General features: G+C 37.6%; 3 protein-coding genes across 5 annotated transcripts; 1 reads left to right on the top strand and 2 right to left on the bottom strand.

Annotated features, from left to right (window-relative positions):
- Positions 1 to 4,471: 4,471 nt before the first annotated feature.
- LOC111003925 (protein kinase C) lies at positions 4,472 to 13,582 on the bottom strand. Of its 3 annotated transcripts, XM_022274687.2 has the most exons (17): positions 13,298 to 13,582; positions 13,013 to 13,145; positions 12,631 to 12,745; positions 11,090 to 11,150; positions 10,823 to 10,994; positions 10,725 to 10,756; positions 10,582 to 10,652; positions 9,261 to 9,399; positions 9,056 to 9,192; positions 8,897 to 8,975; positions 8,676 to 8,747; positions 8,410 to 8,478; positions 8,199 to 8,323; positions 7,739 to 8,120; positions 7,605 to 7,657; positions 7,097 to 7,522; positions 4,472 to 7,019 (listed from the first exon to the last, which is right to left on the bottom strand). In XM_022274687.2, the coding sequence occupies exons 1-17, from the start codon at positions 13,392 to 13,394 to the stop codon at positions 6,948 to 6,950; spliced, it is 2,235 nt and encodes a 744-aa protein (XP_022130379.2). In that variant the 5' UTR covers positions 13,395 to 13,582; the 3' UTR covers positions 4,472 to 6,947. The 3 variants fall into 3 exon arrangements, with proteins under 3 accessions (XP_022130379.2, XP_022130380.2, XP_022130381.2); XM_022274688.2 differs by lacking the exon at positions 8,676 to 8,747 and having other exon boundaries at positions 13,298 to 13,581; XM_022274689.2 differs by lacking the exons at positions 8,410 to 8,478; positions 8,676 to 8,747 and having other exon boundaries at positions 13,298 to 13,580.
- A 2,137-nt stretch (positions 13,583 to 15,719) lies between these two features.
- Positions 15,720 to 17,942, top strand: LOC111003929 (ADP-ribosylation factor-like protein 2). The gene is made up of 5 exons (XM_022274695.2): positions 15,720 to 15,829; positions 15,921 to 16,001; positions 16,127 to 16,282; positions 16,407 to 16,605; positions 17,384 to 17,942. The coding sequence occupies exons 2-5, from the start codon at positions 15,937 to 15,939 to the stop codon at positions 17,516 to 17,518; spliced, it is 555 nt and encodes a 184-aa protein (XP_022130387.1). The 5' UTR covers positions 15,720 to 15,829; positions 15,921 to 15,936; the 3' UTR covers positions 17,519 to 17,942.
- LOC111003928 (pinin) lies at positions 17,690 to 20,276 on the bottom strand. Its single transcript, XM_022274692.2, has 7 exons — positions 20,054 to 20,276; positions 19,858 to 19,983; positions 19,556 to 19,778; positions 19,168 to 19,468; positions 18,723 to 18,862; positions 18,528 to 18,636; positions 17,690 to 18,281 (listed from the first exon to the last, which is right to left on the bottom strand). The coding sequence occupies exons 1-7, from the start codon at positions 20,182 to 20,184 to the stop codon at positions 18,124 to 18,126; spliced, it is 1,188 nt and encodes a 395-aa protein (XP_022130384.2). The 5' UTR covers positions 20,185 to 20,276; the 3' UTR covers positions 17,690 to 18,123.
- Positions 20,277 to 21,528: the final 1,252 nt, after the last annotated feature.

Raw genomic sequence — 21,528 nt, 5'->3', positions numbered from 1 at the left:
ATGACCAAAGTCACCAAGAACAAACTTTGATCACACTCTTTGTTTACGCAATGAATTATGGAATATAATATCTTAATCGTTATCGTATTTGTGAGTTAATTATTATTATATTTAATTAGGCATCACTATAATAGGCAAAACGTCCAAATCGTGACTCCTCATACCCTCCGAATTCCGATAAATACCAACCTCATGAGCTCGGAGCAACAGCTTAACACGGCTTCTAAACCTAAAACGTCAATTACTGAACGGATCAAGTTCCTATTTAAAGCGTTTCACATCCATACATATGTCTGTCTGTCTGGCCGAGGTCGGCGGCAGACGGCGATGGCGCGATAGCCCCGCTCATGCATTAGTGTCCCGTTCCCCACTAATTAGCGCAGCAGATACGGAAGTGACAGCCACACTCACGCGCATACATGCTCGCCTTGAGGCTTAAATCTACTTAATAAGCTATTTATATTATTAAGAAAGATTTATACAAGTCTCCAAGCGATAGCTATCTCTGGAATGAATATCGTTAGGGGTTCGAACATAAAACGTGTTGGCCAACCTTTATCTCTCCGACTGTTACTGATTACATCTTCGTCGCTTCTACGGGTGTACAAGTTTCGACGAAGTCTAACGTTTAGAAAAATTTCATAAAACTTAAACTCTATAAACTCGCTAAACTATGTAAACTTTAAAGACTATTGTGCACTCAGAGCCAAGGAGCTTTTTTGACCCTTTGATAATAGTTGGCAGTTTTAATTCGCACTTAGACTTATCTCCGAGTCTTACCCAGTAGAAGTGGCGTTTTGAAAGCTAAGAAACTGCACAGTGATTATTTTACGTCTGTTCGCGAACGTCGAAATAATAAAAGTGATATCTGGCGCTATTAATTGTGTAAACAGGCGAGGCAGGTGTAATGCGGTCACGACGCGGAGAGGGCTGATTGTGGCGTGAAATAATGAGCTGATACAGCTCCCATGTCGCACGCGAGACGAGCAGACACGCTCTGACCCTAGATTACACGCGTCCAGCCATCGCGTGCTATTCGCCACTGTTCCTCCATTCTGCACTGCTAACGAATAGAATATCGCCAAAACAATGAATTGAATTAGTCCAAGCAGTAAACTTCACCCCTAAACGTTTTTAAGCATACTAAACTGCCCTGCCCTCGCGCTTCTATTAACCGTATCGCATTCAAAAGCAGAGTCGAATCATCGAATGGTAATTGATACCGCGTTTAGCCCTTTCCAAGACTCGGGGTTGTCGCTCATTGTGCTCGCGTCGTGAATGAGATCGTGCGGGCGAGTTTTTTATCGTGTCAGCTGCGCAAGTGGAACCCTATTGTGCCACGACCGCGACACTTTGGATTAACAATTATTTTAATACAATTTTATTATCATCCCACTTCGCCATACGGTGTTTTTTTGCTTTTACGATTGATACATTATGCGTAGGGTTGTCGATGTGGACAACAGTACGACGATGATGTTTGTTGTGTGAAAACGCAATATTTTAAACATTATTATTATTAATAAAGGTCTGCATATTTTAATTTAAAAAGTATCTTATTCACTTTATCAACTTGTATTTATTCTATTTATTTAAATCACATACCTCATAAAATATTAAAAAGGTCTGAGAAAGCCTTCTTTAATCAAAACCATTGAGAGCATAATAAAATCAAAATAATCCTCTAATGTAAATATTCCAATCACGAAAACACATATCTCGTGCAGTGGTGGCCCTGTGATAAGTCGCCGCGGCTCTGCCCGTTGGCCCCTCGGTTAATTTATCTCTTTTATTCATTAGATGTTGTTATTGTTTGTGTGTATGTCTGCGTCCGCCGAGCCGTGAGCCGTGAAATCGCATCAACTCGACAGCTTATATACATAGATTAGAACGGAACGATCGCGATTTATCGCTAAAGTGCTACCGTTACCTATTCGATCGTGACTAATCGGGTTTAAATGGATTTTCTATCGATGCATTTTATTCTAACATATTACTATTATTATTTATTAATATATTACTATTATTTATTAACTGTTTGTAACCATTATAATTTTGTTTCTTATTCAAAATATTAAACTGTTTTAAATGCGATAGTTTTGTAATTTTAGATGTTTTAGATTTATATAACAAGAAAGAAAACACGTTTTAATATTTTTTTCCTAAATATATAAATCTCTTCACATTAGAATTCATATATATGTAGCATTTATACTATATGTAGGTATGTTAAATACATTTAAAATATATTATAATACTGCACTGACCCACTGTCTGCCATGCACCACCTGCTGTTTCCTTAATTTGGTGTCTCCACCTGATTGTTCTAAATTGTCTTTCTTTTGCGTTTCTTGTACCTAAGGCCCTAGTTTAATACTAATAAATTAATTGCTCTTACCATGTGCCCCTCCCAGTTTTACATAAACCTATTCATTGTAGCATCTGCTACCTAATTTTATCTTCTTAATTTGGTATTCTTCATTTTATCTATTCTTCTCTTCACTAGGTATCCTTCATACATCCTTCCATAGACGACTTCCATGGACGCATCTGTCCAAGTTTGAGATCCATATCTTAGTTCAGGTAGAACTAAAGTATTGAAAAGCTTCCTTTTTATAAATTATATATTTATTTCTTTTTTATTATTTTATAGATATTTTCTGATCGAGTATTTAGCATTTAGCTGCATATTTTATATATTGATTAATAGAATTATTTCCTTTCAAAATTTGGTAGGTACCTACCTATTTTCGTTTTACCGACATTCATTCTAACACCGGCAATCCTGCTTTCCAAGTCAATTTGAAGCAAATAAAATCAGGTCAATCATTCGCCGCTTATTATTAGTCCATATTCATCGCAACAGCTTTCTAAATATTTCCTCAAGAACCGCCATAACAATTTTGGGAGACCGAGAGTTTTCCCGTATTACTCCTCGTCCAATATATATAATCCCTTCCAATTTTTCTATCTTATTTATATATATATACAATATAAATTTCTGATTTCTTTTATATATTTATTGTTTACCTCCTGACGTAAGGCCTGCCGTATTTTTTCATGTTCTCAAAAGTCAAACGCCTTAGAATAATCAACAAAGGATAAATCAAATCAAATCAAAATATCTTTATTTATATAGGAAAACATGTACACTTATGAAGGTCAAGAAAAACAAATTAAATTAATTGTAAATTTACGTATACAACCAGTTCGGAAGCCAAGGGCGTAGAGCGGGTAAGAAGAACTGGCAAGAAACTTTCCGCCACTCTTTTCAATCGCCAAGTTTTTAATACAAATTGTTTGAACTGGAGCAAATCAATCCCAAGGATAAGGATCAGTTAAGTATTCGTCACATTTATAAAAGGCTTTATTAATTTATTTACTTTTAACAAGGGTTTTGACTTTATTTAGTGATAGTTCTCTAATTTCGCTCGGGAGTTTGTTGTAAAAATGAATACAATTTCCATATAAGGAGTGGTTTATCTTCTGGAACCTGGTTGGTCGCACACTCAAATTAGTTCTATTACGCGTATTATACTGGTGAAAGTCACAATTTGTTTTAAAATCGTTTCAGTTTTTTTGTACATATACGATAAGAAGCTTACGACATAGATTACAATGTATACTTAAATTTAATTAGATACTAAATAGGGCCCATTTTTCTTGAAAATACGTGCGTACTCCTCCCTGCAAAGCCGGCAACGCACCGACTAAAAATGGGTGTCTATGGGCTGTGACGACTGCCTTTTTGTGCGTTTGCCCCCCCCCCCCCCTATTATATTAAAAAAAACATAAATTTGTACATTTCTCTAATGATAAAGTGCTAATTTATTTAAGATTACAGTTTAATTAGTGAGCTTAGCGACATCTAGTGGTAAGTATAAGCATTATTTCAGTAGATTTCGCTTAGTCTAATACGGGCATAAGGGTTTCCTCATAGGAGACAAAGATGTCATTATGTTAAGTACAAAAAACCTTTAAAACACAGACAGGAGACGAAATTAGATTTTCATCAGACGCATCTTTATAATTATCGTTGTAACTAAAAGTAAAAATAGATCTTTATACTATATATAGTTTATTTAGTGTGTGTGTTACGCAATAATAAAAACAGAACAAAATCCATATGGGAAGATCACACTTCAATATGTATTGGGTATTGAAATATAGAATCTACTTGTTTCTATATTCAAAGATTTTATATTAAATAGAATATATAAACACAAAATTCTTAAACTAATATTTTGTTCCGTTGTTGTTGGACCAATATTGAAAAAGGTAACAAGGCTGATAAGCCTCTTACTATCAACCTTTTTCAAGTCACACGTGTATATTATAATATGTCGCAAATAATCTCCTCTTTTCACCTTGTGATCCCAGGCAAACTTGAATTACGTATTTTGAAGTAAGCGTTGGAAATACGATATCCTTACCTCGATACCTCAATAATGTAATGGAATAAAACAAATGCTGTTATCTATTTTCATTGATTTAATAGACATGTAGGATTACATATACATATTTATTTCATAAAACTATATTATATGCATTAATTTATCCGCTAAATGTGTTCTAATAGTGATCCGTGAACAAACAACAATTACATTACAATATTATGTACCGTGTTAGCTACAACTAAGTAAGGGGCGGTTTTTCAAACGATTTCAGTTAAATCTCGCGAAACACCGATGTTTCCGATGGCGAGCAGGCGAAAAGAACAGGAATCTAGTGGGACAATTAGATTTCGGTACTACGAAAAAGGGCCGGCCACACACCCGAAAGACCCCCGGCGTCACGGGTGTCCGTGGGCGGCGATCTTCACGGAGAGCCGATCGCGTGTCTCCCGACAGCAAATGAAAACTGAATTCATCACTTTTGAAAAACCGTCCCCGACAAAAAGTGAGATATCCTTCGTCGACTTCCGTCAACACCTCGCGGGAAGCGACAAACACGATAACTATATTTATGGCAAGACTACTCTGGTCCTCGGCTTCGGGGACGCTCGTACCTTCATCTTTGGCGTTTTAATCTCTTTAGGGCGGCTATTGCCTAAGATTCTTTTCTTTCCCAAGGTTCGTGACGGTGGGAGTATCGACAGGAGATGAGATATTGTCACCTCAGACACGATTCTCCGATCTGCCGACGCCGGAAGGACTACGTCCGAGCGAAACGCCAGAACGGAGACTCAAAGTTCACTGGATCAGGTCGATGCCATTTCACTACAGACTATACAATCAAAACACAACGTACTCGGCGCGTAACACGATTAAGTAAGCGTCATTATCATATATCATAATATATATCAACAACAAGAATAATAAACATCTAATCGTCATCAAACCAATCAACAAAAGTAATAAAAATGCATATAAATATCATATTAATATTAATTAGGTAACTTTAAATATAAACTCTCGTCATCTTATAAAATCTCTGGTCTCTTATAAATTGCAAAACAAAAGAAAACGCGTCGAAGTAATATATGTATATATACTATAAATAAGTAGCTTCGTGTGATTTGGCACAAAACCTCTATTTCACGAAATAAAAAAAAGACTCCTCCTCCGCTCCGTCGCTAAGCGATGAACCGAATTCGACACAAAAGAGCCACAAACACGACTTAAAGTATAAAATTGTAAAAAGGAAGAAGGTCTCGGGCGATTACCCGTAACGTGATCGATTAATTGCGAAGTCGACGTGAATAAAGAAGAGTCAAAAGAAGAGACGCCCGAGCCTTTGCGGAAAACCGCGAATAAAATTCTTCTACTTACACAGCTATCGTAATACTTAAAATTAAAAAATCGTAAATAAATCGACAAAAATGTAAAGATTCCAAAAAAACGAATCTAAAACTTTGCTCTTCGGTCGGAACGTGAGACGCGCGGACGACGTGTTTCATATCTTATCATAAATTAACATAATCATATTCGCATTTCGACGCTTCGACAGAGCGATCGCCGACCGACGACGGCGACGTCGACGAGGACTGAGACTCGATCGGATCAGATCAGAGAGCTTCGAGAGACTCGATGTCCAATTTCCAAAACGAGAAGTGACTAAAATAAGCCCTAACACGAGACACACATCGAACCCATAGGCCATTTCTTACAAAGTAGGGGCGGCTGCGGCCGAAACTACGAGCTGCGAAAGTAGTCCCGCGAGTCCGAAAGCGAGGCTCGGAGACGTTTCGACCTCCAACGCTAACACTACGAGAAGCCACACATCCGTGCCGACTTCGCTCGCTCCTTAAGACTAAACCTTTGGTATCGACTAACTATAATAAATAATACTTCCCGGGCCGCGAACGGCTCGACGGTTTGTGATAAAACGTAATAAAAACAAATAACGGCGCTCCGAACGCACTCGGAGTGATCGAACACATTCTCATGGAAAACATCATCTCGAACGACTTAACGCGAAAAGGCGGATGGGACACTGAGTATTATGCGAGATCCGACGCTCGGAGAACCGGATTCGGATCACAGACGCACACGAATGGGGTTATCCGATCGCATTTCGCCCCGACTAGACTGGCCGACGATTTGGAACGACGCTCCGCGGCCTCTCCTTCGCCGGACGAGACTCCGAGGCGCGTTCGGGCGTCGCGTGGATTTACTTCAATATTTACAACAATCGATAATTGCTCTGACTCTTCACATTTCATCCTCGAGGAAAATATACTTTTGAACGGACTAAGAGCACAATATTTTTTTTTTTTTATTTGAAGCGCTCGACCGAGGACGGCGCTACCTCGACCTAAGCTAAGACAAAACAAACGGCGACTCGACTCCACGAGCCGTGACTAGAAAGGGGACCGCGCGAGACGCTCGCGGAACGCCCTCGGCCGCCCGCGCGGCGCGTCGGTTCCGTCCTCGGGTCGGTCGTCGGCCTATCCGCGAGCGGGCCGGGCGGGGCCGGGCGGGCCGCGGGCGGAACGCGGCCGACTCTCACTGGGGCGGACGCTCGTCGCGCTGCGGGTTGAAGTCTGCGTTCACGAACGAAAATCCCTGGAACTCCTCCTGGAATATGTCAAACGACGGTTTCAGCGAATCGTCGCGTGCGAACGAGCGACCGACCGTCGGACGAGACTCCCCACCTGGTTTATGGCCCGCAAGACGTCATGCGGCACGGGCGTGAGCGCCGGCTCCTCCTTGGTGAACTCGGCGTCGAAGTTGGCAGCGTCGCGGCGACCGCGCGTCTTGGGGCGGAAGGGCGGGCGCAGACGCCGGGCGGCCAGGGCGTCCCAGTCCACGTCCCGGAAGAAGGCGTGCGCCAGGATGCCCGACGAGCCGCCGGCCACGCCCAGCCGCCGCGCCGGGTTCTTCGTCATGAAGCCCTTGAGGAGCGACACGGCGTCCTTGGACAGCCACACGGGGTACAGCACGTCGTCGTGCAGGATGCTCTCGAACAGGTCGTCCTCGTTGTCGGCCTCGAAGGGCGGCTGCCCCGCCAACATTTCGTACACGAGCACGCCCAGCGCCCACCAGTCCACCGACGGGCCGTACTCCAGCTCTTGCAGGATCTGGGGACCGAGCGCTCGGTGAGAACGCGAACGTGGCGGACGTCGTGACGTAGCACACGCGGCGCTATCCGACGGCACTCACCTCGGGCGCGATGTAGTCGGGCGTCCCGCAGAACGTGGTGGTGGTGACGCCGTCTGCAATGAAGAAAAGCCATCGTATTCGGAGCTCAGCAGAGGCGCAGGAGAGGAAGGGTGGGGAGGGGAGGGGGCGCATACCTATGATGCCCTCCTTGCACATGCCGAAGTCGGCGAGCTTGCAGTGGCCATCGCTGTCGAGTAAAATGTTGTCGAGTTTGAGATCTCGGTAGATGACCCCGTGCGAGTGGAGGAACTGCAGGGCCAGCGTCACCTCCGCCGCGTAGAACCTGGCCCGGGGCTCGTCGAACTTCCGAGACCGCTGTATCTGGAACATGAGATCCCCTCCGTCCACGTACTCCATGACGAAGAACAGCCTCTCGGGCGTCTGGAAGGCGCAGAACAGCGCCGTGAGGAAGGGGTGGCGGGCGGCCAAGGCCAACACGCGGCGCTCCGTCAGGGTGCACTCCACGTCGTCGTCCTGGATTATCACGTCCTTCTTCAGGACCTTCACCGCGTACACCTGTCGATGGTTCGAACGTTATTCGCTCGCCTCGTCTCATTCTCGACGCTCGACGGACGTCGTGGTGTTTAGGTTTACCTCGTCGGTGCCCTTCTTCTCGGCCAGCATGACCTTCCCGAAGGAGCCCTTGCCCAGCACCTTGATGAAGTGGAAGTCGTCCAGGGACACTTTTCCGCCCTCGCACTCCGCCCCGCCCGACCCGCCTGCGACGCGCCAAACGGCCATTACATATACACGTATCGTTCGAAAGCACACGGAGCCGTAAAAACCAATGAAAATATCAGAAAACCTTCTTTGAACCCGAAAATATCTTCCAGCTCGTCCCACGGGGACCGCCGCGTCCGCTGCACGGGGAAACCTGCGCAGGAAAGACGGTCGCAACAAAACAAAAACAACTCGTCTTAGCGATACCTATTGAAATAAATTAGTTCAAAGTTCTGACCATTTAGAAGAATAGGTATCGCGAATAGAGTTAAATGATAAAAAAGGCCAAAAATGAGCAACGTCCCGCCACCGAAGCGCCCGCAGCCCTACGTAAAGGAAACGTGAAAAAACCTTCAAAGTTGGTGAAAATGTCTCTGAGCTCCATCCACTGCGAGCCCCACAGCGCCACGCCCTCCTCCGCAGCTAAAGGCCACATTCACACGGTCAAGCGTCACGAGGCCGAGGGTGCAAAGTCCGACAAATCATTTTTAATATTAGGTGCACGAAAACGTAATTAATGAGGGCTTGATGAGCAAATTAATCAACGAGCCGTCTCAAGACATATGACGTACCTTTCTCGTCCTGTCTGTCTTCCTTGCCGTCCTCGGGAATGAAATCGGGTGCGCCTTCCAACATGGGCGTGTTCAAGTACTGAAAGTGACATGTCATGAGCGACCGATCAAAGCGTTGGTTTAATCACCAAATTTTCGTTTACAAGAAAACTAGAATACCTTGGAGGCCCTGGGACGAGGGTTCTTGTCCGGGGTGATGCCCATCTCGCTGAGGATGGCGGCCATAGCTTTGGTGTTGATGCCGCAGTTGTTCGCCACGTTCTTCTGACAGCGTTTGTGCACGTTGATGGAGCACACTGAAACAGTCGCATTACCCGTAACCACGTCGTCGCATCCGAATACACGTGGAAGAGCGAGGGCGTACCTTCGCACTGCAGACCCTGCTTGATGAGCCCGTACAGCAGAGAGCCGCAATGGTCGCAGAAAGTGAACCTCTTGTACGAGTGCACCACGAAGCGGTGAGGCACATTCACGCTGAACCGCTGCCCGCCCGACACGCTCTGCTGCAAAGCGTACTCATTTCTCTTTATCGACGGCTTGGATTCGACAGACTTTTGATGTTCCCTTCTAAATTATTGGAAATGTATTGAATAATTATGAATATATACTCCGCTAGAGCTGCAATCCAAACGATGCAGCCGATCGGTTAAAATTGTTGTTCGAAAATGTCATTGCCATGATTAAAATATACAGTTCTTGAGAGGCAATCAAAACGTGCAGTCACTTTAGTCGAATTGATTGTCTTCGCCTGTTTAAGCCTGTCTGCTTTTGAAAACATGTGTATCAATTTATTAAAAAAAGGATTGTTAAGTGCCTATCTGACACCCAATCGGCTGTTTTTAATCTAAACTGGAAAATGAAATGACAATGAATTTCCTTATCTAGATTTATTTAGATTAATTGTACTACATATATTTTTATAACATTTACGTTAACCATAACTGGCATATATCAAGCTATCAAAGATAGTTTGAAACGTATTCCGTAAATACACCATTGTATATTATGTGGTGAGCTTTAATAAATAAACAACAATAATAATTAAGACTGCTGCGACGCGATCTCGACTGGCGTTTTGGGTTCTTGAATCTCTACCTTTACGCACAATGTTAATACTCGGAACAAACGCACGTACTACACTCTAAAAGTTAGTAATTCTCTTTTGGGAAAGGGATACTCTTCTTTAATAAAATCCCAGAGGCTCTTTTATCTCTGCCTTTTAATGAATTTAAGAAATGTATTAAAGAAAAGCTGTGTATAAAGGCTTACTATAAAGTTAACGATTATTTAGTAGATAAAAAGGCCTGGGACTAGTGCGAGACAGAGTACCGTAGTAGAGACCTCCTACTGGTTCAAATGTAATAACGTGGAATAAGTGATACCTGTCTATCTTATGTTCCATAGTAAACATATTTTATTATTTTTGTTTAATGTAGGAATGTTTATTTTATACAAGATCTTTTCAAATAGCCCATGTATTACTTACTATATACTTAAAATATCTTTATTATAAAAAATTAAATTAATTGTAAAATTACATTTACTACCAGTTTGCAAGTCAAGGAAGTAGAGCGGGCAAGATGATCTCGTATTAAATAAAATCACAGTTTATAATTCAATATTAGAAATCCATGATCCTTTAGTGACAAATGATTTAAATGCCTATTACATAATATACAACTTACGTCTTCTCGCATGCCGGGGCACTTCGTGACGATGGACGAGTGACACCGCTTGTGCACGACGCACGTGCACACTGCAACACAAACGGGAAAAGGAGTAAAAATGCTTTTACTATTTCAGCGATAGAAGATTATGTTATACCAACCTTGACACTGGTAGCCCTGTTTTCCGAGACCCCTAGAAATAACAAACGTTTAATTTTTGAAGTTCAGAAATATAAAATAAGTAGCGAGTGAAAATCACCAGATGAACTCTCGGCAATGCGAGCAGAACGTGGGCTGACGAAGGAAGGTAGCCATAAACTTGTGTCCGTTGACCTGATGAACCCTGCGCCGCAAGGCCCCTCGGCGCCGAGCGAAGCCTGCGCCCTCTTTGAACTCGCGCCGAGGCCCGCTCGATGCCGCCGCACCCGCCGCTGTCATGTTGACATAGAGTTTATTTAAGGTGAGCTATAAAACATGCTAATAGAATAATTTAAAAAGCAAATCTATTAAAATAATAGATACAAACCTTGAGAATTCCACTTAAGATCTATTTTGAGATGAATTTTTCCCTGTGGCTCAAGATCCACCTTTAGAAAATAAGAAATTTTGCATGGTTAAATATAATAAAGAAGAGGTAAAACTTAAGGGCTATTGTACATACATATTTTGCAAGCCGCAAAAGTTAACTGGGATTTCGTGCAAATAATAACAGCCTTGGGTTATTGCACTTGCAATAATACATGAAATGAATATTTAAAAATGATCACATGAAGCAGACACGGCCCTTAAGGCCGCTCGGGGGTAACGGGATAATATATAAAACTACTAAAATTAAAGGAAATCTAGCAAAAATCTATCACGATATATTTCTTTAATACGAATTTTCGATTTGTGTACATAGCAACCATCTAATATTTAAAGCTAAAATAAAATTAGCTAGACATTTAAATCGCAATTCTGACTATAATGAATGAAAAATTATTTTTGGAATTAAGGAAAGACAATGTTTATTCAAGCTGACTCACGGGATGAAAACAGGATGCAGCCGTGATCTGTGTCACATTACTGTCATACCTCTTTCATCCACACTACTATTATAAAGAGGAAAGTTTATTTGTAATGAATAAGCTCAAACATCGCTGGACCAATTTTTTAAATCAATTTTGGTATTATATGATTACAGATATTACAAATGTGCCTTTAAAAGTCAAAATAAAAAAGGTCATTTTATATTTAAGATAGATCTTGTCTTTAGCCTTTTACATAACGAATCAATCACTTAATCTCCCTACAAAGTTTTCAATGATATCTTAATGAAAATGTATAAAACATCAAAAAGCACATTGGCAATATTTTTAGAGCTGAATAGATACTTTACAGTATGTAAATAAAACTGCAAGTGCAGATACAAGAATTAAGTGGTGTTAGGATATTCTAAGACATATTCATTTGTTTGACCTTCTTCACAAAATTGTATAAAAAACAATAAAATAATATCTATTTACAACAGCAATACATTTTACTTTTACAACATATTATTTTTGAGCATTTTAAAATAATATTAATTTAAAAGTTATGGCTTAAGATCCGATGTTACTCTTTTGATATTGAACAGTTTCTACAAAAGTATGGTTTAAATAATAGCAGATACCAATAAATAAATTCTAATTAATTAAACACTCAACGCTAATACTAAATGAATGCTGTTAGGTATGCTTAGAGAATGTCTGCATTTACCGATACTCTGATCTAGTAACTCTGCCATTAAGGTTATATGTACTTATAAAACTAAGTGAACAAACTACAGTTTTAGCTATAAACAGTAAAAATACAAAAAAAGTTGAAATGGTGTTAAACTGTTAAATAAGATTATATAAAGTTTAAATTTTAGTATATGTGCTGCCTAAGTGAGTACATTAAGATTCTATAAGCAATATCTATTTTTCAACAGGGCACCAATTTAGGCAATGTCTACTAGCAATTTCGGAGTATATAGTATAATATAGTAAAAGTAATAGAAGATACAGTAATTGAAAATGTTTAGTTTATTATTAATATCCGACTTACCCAAAAGTCTGTTGCGTCTTTTTCTCTGTGCATAAGATCTTCAAAGGGAATTGTGCAATTAGCAACAAAGTCATCAGGGGGTATTGCAGCATCATGAAATACTGTGATGCATAGACTACAAATTAAATAAAAATCATTAAAAGGGAATTATAATTAACAGAAGAATATTTTCAGTAAAATGTAAAAAAGCAATACTCTCAACCATAGAAAATTAGCAACTGCTTTAAAAAGGCCCATCACCTACTTTACTTGATTATGGTGTAGATAAGACTATGACTCTGACTGATAATAATTAAATTTATATCTTATAAATATCTTTATTTTATTTTATTTAATGAAACAGGAGTTAAAGTGACAATGAGTTCATTAGTAATATACATACTTTGTGGCATTTTGAACTTCATGTGAAAATGTTTCATTCCAAACAGGGTCAAATGTTTTGGGTTTTGTAGTGGAGCGGTCTAAATGATGTTCGTCTGCATCGATAGACACATAGGGATCTATCGGCTGATCGTCTGCAAATTTATCATATATATACAAATAGCACAAACACCCAGGCCATGACCCATCCAAAAATAAAGTTAAATATTTAACATGATACATGTATGATAATGACGATATATCAAAAATTATTAATTCTGATGTTTATAGTTCATGATGAACTCACCAGGCTTCCCGAAGGTCATGTTGTGCCTTTTCTGAAAATCCGTCGGTCTAAGGCCAGTAGCCTCACACACCTTAACGCGCACCGTTCCACTGAACATGGTGGCGGAGACCAACGAGCCCTATCACTGAGACCGCACCGCCACACTTCACATCCACAACAGAAATCCAAAACGAATCATTGAAAGTTTTTCATAATTTCAGCAGAAAAGAAACTTAACAGTATAGGTATAAAGATCCGCCATGGATGGATAGCATAGACTATAGATTGATTTTTTTTGCATCTAAGATTATAATATCTCAGAATAGATTAAAAAGTACTAATGGGCTTGTCATACTTCAATCTTTTTGCGCAATACACACGACTCTTTTGGTCATAATCAACAGAGTAATGAAATGGCTATTCTTAAAAAAGGAAGGCAAATATACAACTTGCAGAGATGACGTGCTTACACTTTGGGAACTACATAGCTGAACTTTTCTGTGACTCGACCAGAGTAAATATTAACCTGAAGTATAGGGATGTTAATCCGTCTACTATTTTTTTGTCTATACTTTCTGGTATAATTCCTTCTGGCTTCTGTCAACATTTATTACTACCCCTAAAACAAAGAATCCCAAAAAAAGCAATGCTATCGGATTTTTTACCAATGAGCCAAAGATGCCTGGACATGAACATGATGCCTGCATATATTCCTCTATTTTGTCAAATATAAGAAGGCGTATGATATTGTGCATCATGGTAAAGCGATGGAAATAGTCCAGAGACTTCGTATAGATTAAAAGATTCATTAAAAACCTACATTGGAAACCGTCGAGTTTGAGTTTTATCATCTTTGGTATTTTACTTGTATGCCGATGCAATATTTTTAAAAGCCTTAGATCCACATAGAATATAAATTGATGGCTAACTGCTGAATAACACTGATGACAACGTCATAATCGCAGAGAGCTTTGATGGTCTACAAAGTTTAGTTTAGTTTTACTGAAAGCAAACCGCACAAAGACTGCTTATGACGGTTACGGAAAGGAACCTTTAATATTTCAGACACCAAAAAGAACGAGTTCCTTCAACTAATCATACAAGGCAAACTGGTAGGCAGAATAATGACTGGCCGCAGAAAAGCACAAAAAGAGACGCGTCATTCAAAATTAAAGTAGCCAACATTAATCTTCTAATGGAGATGGCACTACAAGAAAAATAACTTTCCATTAAATTCTTTCATATACCCTTACACATACTCACTCGTTTGTTACTTTAGTTAAGTCATATTTAAGTCGTACCTATTTGCCATCCGCGATGGGAGGCTGGTAACCTATTAGTACACGACTTCTAAAGTCCTATTATTGGCACCAGCCTCTCACAAAGATAGTAAATACCTGCAGCATGAAAACCTGTAAAATGCAATATTTTGAAAAGGCAAAGCAAGTGAAACATAAGAAACACGGCCAAGTTTCTTGAACTTCTTTTAGGAGCGTTTATAAACGTAGGTTTTGGTGGCACTTAAACGATCTTTAAAATTCAACTTATCATCTCAAAAAACCAGAAGACATTGGGAAGGGACAAGATTTTCTATTGTAGTGTTACACAATATAGAAACTGGAATAAACAATAGATTCTGCAATTAAGATAGGTCAGGCAACATAATTAGTATAAAATACGTATTAAGTATTAAGTGAAAGATATCGGTGGTATAGTGGAAATGGATTTGAGCAAAAATAAATTTTAATTGCAGGGACGCATATTGTTCGGGATGTGGGCTATTACGCACTCATGCTTTATTTTACTCTCTTTCCAAACTGTCAAAACAATGTCTATTAAAAAGAAAAAAACCAACCACGAAGTTATTACTAAAAAAATTATAGATGTTTTTATGATTCATGTAAAAGAAGATTGGATTCAATGAGTTAGATTACGTTTCTTTTCATTTCATCTCATTGAATTTAATTTCATATCAATAATAACATCTCTTCTGAATCTGAAGACTTGGCTGTATGAGCATAGTTTCCTTTGCATACCCAGAATGATGAAGTGAAGAAAACAAAAAAAAAATGTTCTTTTACGTTTGGCGCCATTTTCTTGCGAGTTGAAGTGAGTAATTTTGACGATATTTTATTTGAAAAAACACCACCCGAATTCAGTATAATTGCACAAAATGCTTTGCATTTTACCGGAAAACTTAAAAAAGTCGCTACATACATACGACGAATTCATTGCTTGGAAGAAAAGAAAAAAACAAATAGTTTTATTAAATTGCCTAATTTTTTCGCAACTAATTATAGTTTTTTGTTCTGCAATGTCATTGCAACTTTTTCCGACTGTTCGTCGGAACACTTTCATCTTTGTAATGACAGACTTTCCGCACTTGTAATGAAATCAGAAATATACTATAACTACATAATATACAATATACATTAATATATCACAAACGTCAAAACAGTTTTGTTCTGTGTACTTTTACTCCTTTTAGTAGACCTGTTAGCAGTGGTTATTGTGGTTTTTGGTTAATAGAACGATGATTCCACAGATTATGAGGTGTTATAGCAGTTTAAAAGAAATTAAAGCCTTGTTTTTTTATATGTGAATTGTTACGCCCGATTGTTTCCGTTTCTATTGAATTTTTTAGGATTCAACATTAGAAAATGGGGTTTTTAACTATACTAAAGAAACTAAGGCAGAAAGAAAAAGAAATGAGAATACTGATGCTGTATCCTTTTTAAATTCACATTTCTGAGTTTTGTTTGTATTTTAGATTTCATATTTTACCCTTTAGCTTAACTTTTTAACAGAAACTAATCTTTTCCTAAAATTTTTGTACTACAAGTACTTCAGAGGCTTAGATAATGCAGGCAAAACTACCATACTTAAACGATTTAATGGTGAACCCATCGATACAATATCACCTACTTTAGGTTTTAATATCAAGACTTTAGAACATAAGGGATATAAATTGAATATCTGGGATGTCGGTGGACAAAAATCTTTAAGGTAAATGGAATGAATGTGCTAATAGCATGAACACAAACTTACAAAGAGGGCAGTTTTTTTTTGCTTTATCAAAGGTCATTTTTGAAATTCACACATTTTAACCAACAATATTCTTTTTATACAGATCATACTGGAAAAATTATTTTGAAAGCACAGATGGTGTAGCGTGGGTAGTTGACAGTGCAGATCCCCGACGACTTGCTGACTGTGTAAGAGAGTTACATGCACTTCTCAGGGAGGAAAGGCTTTCAGGAGCTACACTTCTTGTACTTGCCAATAAATCAGACCTGCCTGGAGCACTTTCCTTGCAAGAAATCAGGGAGGCAAGTATTAACCTTCACAGTTACCAAACACCAATAATCACACAAATCAATATTCCAGACTATTTTCATTTACCTTATTGTTATATTTTCTTAACAAGATAGGTTAAAAACTTGAGCTCTATGCAAAAAATGTTACATCAAAAGGCATGATTTTATATAAGAATTCACAATGTTTTAATGGTATTAGCACTTGATATCATGTGTTATCTAGCTTGTTATAATAAGCAATCACATTGATACATATGAAAACCCTGAGCTTTATGTAACTGGCTAGATTGCCCAATAATCAGAATTACAGTGTAAACTCCATATAACATACAAAATGACTTAATTTGATGATGAACAATTGTTTTTGTTTGGTTGCTTATCTTCCATAACATATTTACATTACACGCACTCAACATAGCATTACACCCAGTCTCAATAATGACAACAATTCAGTAATAAAGTACCTTTTAAGGTGCTAAAATTAGTACAACTATGCAGCTGTGTAATCTTTTGTCACTTTATTGTCATAGACCGCAATAAACTTGACTGCATAATATGAACTTTCTGGGAAATTTATTCTATTGTTTACAAATCAGGATTGCTTGCATGTCAAGACTGTTGGTGATATATAGACGTCAACGTCTGTGAATGTGTCATTATATAGAGTTGACACTGTACAAGTAATATTAGTATAGCAGAAGAAATAATTTATTTAATAGTTTTGATGATTTCGATAATGAGCACACAATTTGAAATAATATATAATGATGTGGTATTCAAATATTTTCAGGTACTAGATTTAGACAGCATTAAAACTCACCATTGGCGCATAGTAAGGTGTTCTGCTGTGACTGGAGAAAACCTCCTTGAGGGCATGGATTGGATGCTGGATGATATTGCCTCTAGGATATTTACACTTGATTAGTGGCTTAAATCTTTTAAGATACATTATTAGTATGCTTCTAGCCATGCTAATAAAAAAGATTTTAACAAATATTCCTAGCTTGGAATATTTTTATTAAAAAGTAATAATATTGGTATTAATAAAAATATTGTAATCAACTCAAACTCATTACAATAATAAAAACTAACTCACTAATATTATATTTTTATTGATTCAATATGACTTAAAACAACATTTGAAAGTAAATATTATAATAATATAACTTTAATTTAGGACACAGTTTAGGCCAAGTAGTGGATCTTGAATGTGTATTCATAAAACTATTATGGCTTTAACATAAATAAACTTAAAAAAGCAAGTTTATATAATTATACAAAATACAGTTTCCTTAGAATTGTATCATAATGATAATTAAATAAAATCTACACCAAGTTGTAAACCTTCAGGTTTCTTTTTTTTTTGATATACTCCATGTTTGGTTTAACTATGCTACTAATGGTATACATACTTTAAATTTAAATAAATTTCTAAATATTACAATAGGTCATAGATACCAAATGCATTTTATCTTGAAGCAGATCCACCATTCAGCCTTTTGACTACATCTAGGAATGGTTTAAATTATATTAAATAGATTTGTCATATGTTTCAGTTGCATTGGTATTGATGTCTTCATGAGTGTTATTTACTGTTGTAACTTCTAATTCAACATCTTTAACATTATCTTGATGTTCTATTATAGCTTCATTCAGTTCTGTATCTTTGTCCAAATAATTTTTTATTTCTAGAATAAAGTTTATTATTTTAGTCTTGTAGATGTTAAATTCTATTAGTTCTAGATAAGATAAATAATATGTATATTTGAAATAAATTAAAAAGTAATGTAAGTATTGTGAACATAGAAGGAGCAAAAATTATAATGTATCAAGATAAGTATAGTAAATACTCCCTTATCTGAAAGTAATATTATATTATTATATCCTTATTTTGGCTCCTTTAAAACTGTAACTCATATGAGAAAAAAAAGTACCTGTTTTCTGGTCTAATTCTTTTTCCTCTGGATGTTCCTCTCCATCACTGTCTTCTTTCTCATCAGCATCCATAGCAAACTTATCTCTCTTCTTATTACCATTTTCAGCCTGCAAAAATAAGAAACGGGGTAAATATAATATAAATGACACCATGACACCAAGCACTTAAGTCTGGTCTCTGTTTCTAAATCTACCTCTTCAGGATTGATGTTAGATGCATGATCATTGGCCTCAGGATTGTTTTCCTTGGCCCTTGGTGCCTTTTGTCGTAAGCACCTCTGTTCTATTTTCTGCAACTCTTCTTCTAGCTCTTGACGCTTTTTAGACATGCATTCTAAAAAAAATAAAATTATATTTTAATTTAATTTTACTACAAAGTACTTATATATATTGATACTTTGCTGGTCTGCTATACTTTTCAATTTTCAAACCATTATATTCTTAATATTTTTAATACTGACAAAATATATTGATCATAGTTTTACTTACTGAGATATATAGATTCATATTTTGCTGTAAACAGTAAAACAAGGATTCTACAAGTAGTTTACAAAGGTACATATACAATTTATATTGTGAATATACTTCATAATATATCATGCAAATTGTATTTCTTTAATAAAGGTACATAAAACTCACTTTCATGATAACGCTGGCTTGATTTTAACTTTTCTTGAACCTTTTCAGACATTTTATTTAGATTAGGCAGCCAGTAGATATGAGGCTTAGCTTTAGTCAGTATAAAGTTTCCAAGATTACTCTGTGATAGTTCCCATTTCTCGAACTCTTGAACACGTGCCACTTTGGCCTCTAAAGCTTTAATAGTGGCTTTTTTGAGTTCACGTTCAGCAAACAATACCTTACGCTCTTTCAACTCCCTTTCTTTTTCTAAGCGAGCTAGTTCCTCAATTTTTCTTTCAACTTGGGCTTTTTTGTCCTCCTAATAAAACAAAAGAAAGATGTTTTGTCATACCAAGTGATGTTATAAAAGCAAATGTTTCAACAAAATTTAATTTATCTAACATACTTTAGTCTGCAAGACTATTTCTTCTTGTTTAAACTTCTGAAGGGTTCCAAGTAAGGAACCAAATATCCTTCTATTCCTAGTCCTAGCTTGCTCATCATCACCTTGAGCTCTAAGCACAGCCGCTCTTGTTGGTAGTTCTCGGCATACCGCCGAAGAAACTCTAGACCGTTTAGGACCAGATGCCTCATCTTCTCCATCACTATCTGCAGTTTTTGCTGATATCCTATAAGTTTATGGTAGTTAATACAATGTCGCATATTGTTTTAAGGGTAACTTATACATATGTATTGCTACCTACACACCTGCTAAAAACAGTTTTTGTTTCATGTTTACGTTTAAATACATCATCATTTTTATTCACATCTGTATTGTGATAATTCCGGTTTGGCTGTCTTTGCCCTCTAGAGTTGTCACCAGAAGCATTATACCTACAAAAAGCAACATAATTATCACAGCACGTAATTAGTGTTTTAAAAAGAAAATTAAACAAAAACTAACCTATTATTGGAAAATCGACCCGTAGTTTGCACTATTTTTTTTATATTTTCATCAATTTTATACAAACTACTTCTTTCATTTTCTAATTGTGTACGTAAAGAGTTAAATGATAAAGCCACTTCTGTTCCCATGTTTTTAAATGTAATATTTTAGTTTCATTCGCCCCAAAATTAAAGAGAAATATATTTGATTGATGTTGGTGTTGTTGACAACTTTCTTATGTTGATATTGTTAGTGTTGCCATTAGTCTTTAATATTAAGAAGTGGGTATTGCCTGTATTAGGCCGTTTCTACGTTTCTCCACTGCTCCGGTCCGGCAAACGTTAATTACCAATCCGATTTAGAAACTTAGGCCGTTTCTCCACAGCTCTGGTCTGGATAAACGTTAATTAACGATCCGATTTAGAAACTCACGATAGTACTTATGTGCTTCTCACTACTCCGGCATCCGGTTTTTAACGATCCAATAACTTGCTAGATCGGAAAGGCCTTTCTCCACTGCTTCGGTCCGACGTCGGAAGCCGGAATGAGTCATGAGAAAAATATCGGAAGGCGGATTGCGCTTCTCCACTGCTCCGGTCCGACGTCGTAACGTGCGTCGCAACGGACGTACGCATTGCTTTATTAAAATTCCTCGGCATTACGTTTCACAATGAGTCCTGCATTTAATCGCCATCACTTCGCATCGCCGCAACTTATAGCTATATTGTGTTCGTTAGAAGACGTTCGAAGATAAAGTAGAAAGAAGAGCTGTTGGATACATCCTCTGTTGAGGAACAGGTGCCTAGCAGGAACATTTTATGTTTTTCATGAAAATTTTATTTTTATTATAGAATGACACCTTATTTAAATTGACTTTAGAGTTTTAATATTTTGTTCTTATAATCCTTTATTGTTTTATCCCAGAGGCAAGAATGTTTTCCACATATTCTATTAATGTAAATAAATCGTATGGAAACATTTATATGAACCTAAACTCGAGACAAACGTACACAATACCCAGGTTGGATGCGCGGTGCCAGGGTTGCCATTTCCTACAAAATGTTCCCCTTAGGATCAAAAACCCCCTAAAGTTTTTATTTTATTTATTTATTTATAAACGTTTCTTTATTTTTTCTTTCTTAAATTTTCATTCTTCGAATTCAGTTTTTCTTAGCGTTTCTTGGCCGTGTTTTTTTTTGCTTTTTCGTCATTTTCTTTTCGTACATTATTTAGCCATTCGTTCGGAAATTATTGTTTTTCGATATTTATGCTGTAGCCAGGCTTCGAGTTTATAATTATTTCGTTTAGTTTGTTGATTGCGTTCGAAGCTTAACATAAATTGTATAGAATCAATATTTCCCTAAATAAATGTAATGAAAAAAATATTCGTAACAGTGAGGTCGCTTTGAAGCCTGTGAAGTGCCCAGGAGACTTCTGTGCTTCTGGAAGGAGCTAGGCTGGCTAAATTATCCAGGACCAAATTTAAATCTAGT

This window comes from Pieris rapae, chromosome 11 (assembly GCF_905147795.1).
Source record: "Pieris rapae chromosome 11, ilPieRapa1.1, whole genome shotgun sequence".
Classification (NCBI taxonomy): Eukaryota; Metazoa; Arthropoda; class Insecta; order Lepidoptera; family Pieridae; genus Pieris; species Pieris rapae.
This window is presented reverse-complemented; position numbering and strand designations above follow the sequence as displayed.

Coding starts and splice junctions, on each gene's coding strand:
- LOC111003925 (XM_022274687.2), bottom strand. CDS start 13,394: ATGTTCAGTGGAACGGTGCGCGTTAAGGTGTGTGAGGCTACTGGCCTT. Junction 10,995..11,089: donor TCTTAAGTGGAATTCTCAAG/GTTTGTATCTAT, acceptor TCAACATGACAG/CGGCGGGTGCGGCGGCATCG. Junction 8,479..8,675: donor CATTTTCACCAACTTTGAAG/GTTTTTTCACGT, acceptor TTTCCTGCGCAG/GTTTCCCCGTGCAGCGGACG.
- LOC111003929 (XM_022274695.2), top strand. CDS start 15,937: ATGGGGTTTTTAACTATACTAAAGAAACTAAGGCAGAAAGAAAAAGAA. Junction 16,283..16,406: donor GGTGGACAAAAATCTTTAAG/GTAAATGGAATG, acceptor CTTTTTATACAG/ATCATACTGGAAAAATTATT. Junction 16,606..17,383: donor CCTTGCAAGAAATCAGGGAG/GCAAGTATTAAC, acceptor AAATATTTTCAG/GTACTAGATTTAGACAGCAT.
- LOC111003928 (XM_022274692.2), bottom strand. CDS start 20,184: ATGGGAACAGAAGTGGCTTTATCATTTAACTCTTTACGTACACAATTA. Junction 19,779..19,857: donor ACAAAAACTGTTTTTAGCAG/GTGTGTAGGTAG, acceptor ATAAACTTATAG/GATATCAGCAAAAACTGCAG. Junction 18,282..18,527: donor AGAATTAGACCAGAAAACAG/GTACTTTTTTTT, acceptor ACTTTATTCTAG/AAATAAAAAATTATTTGGAC.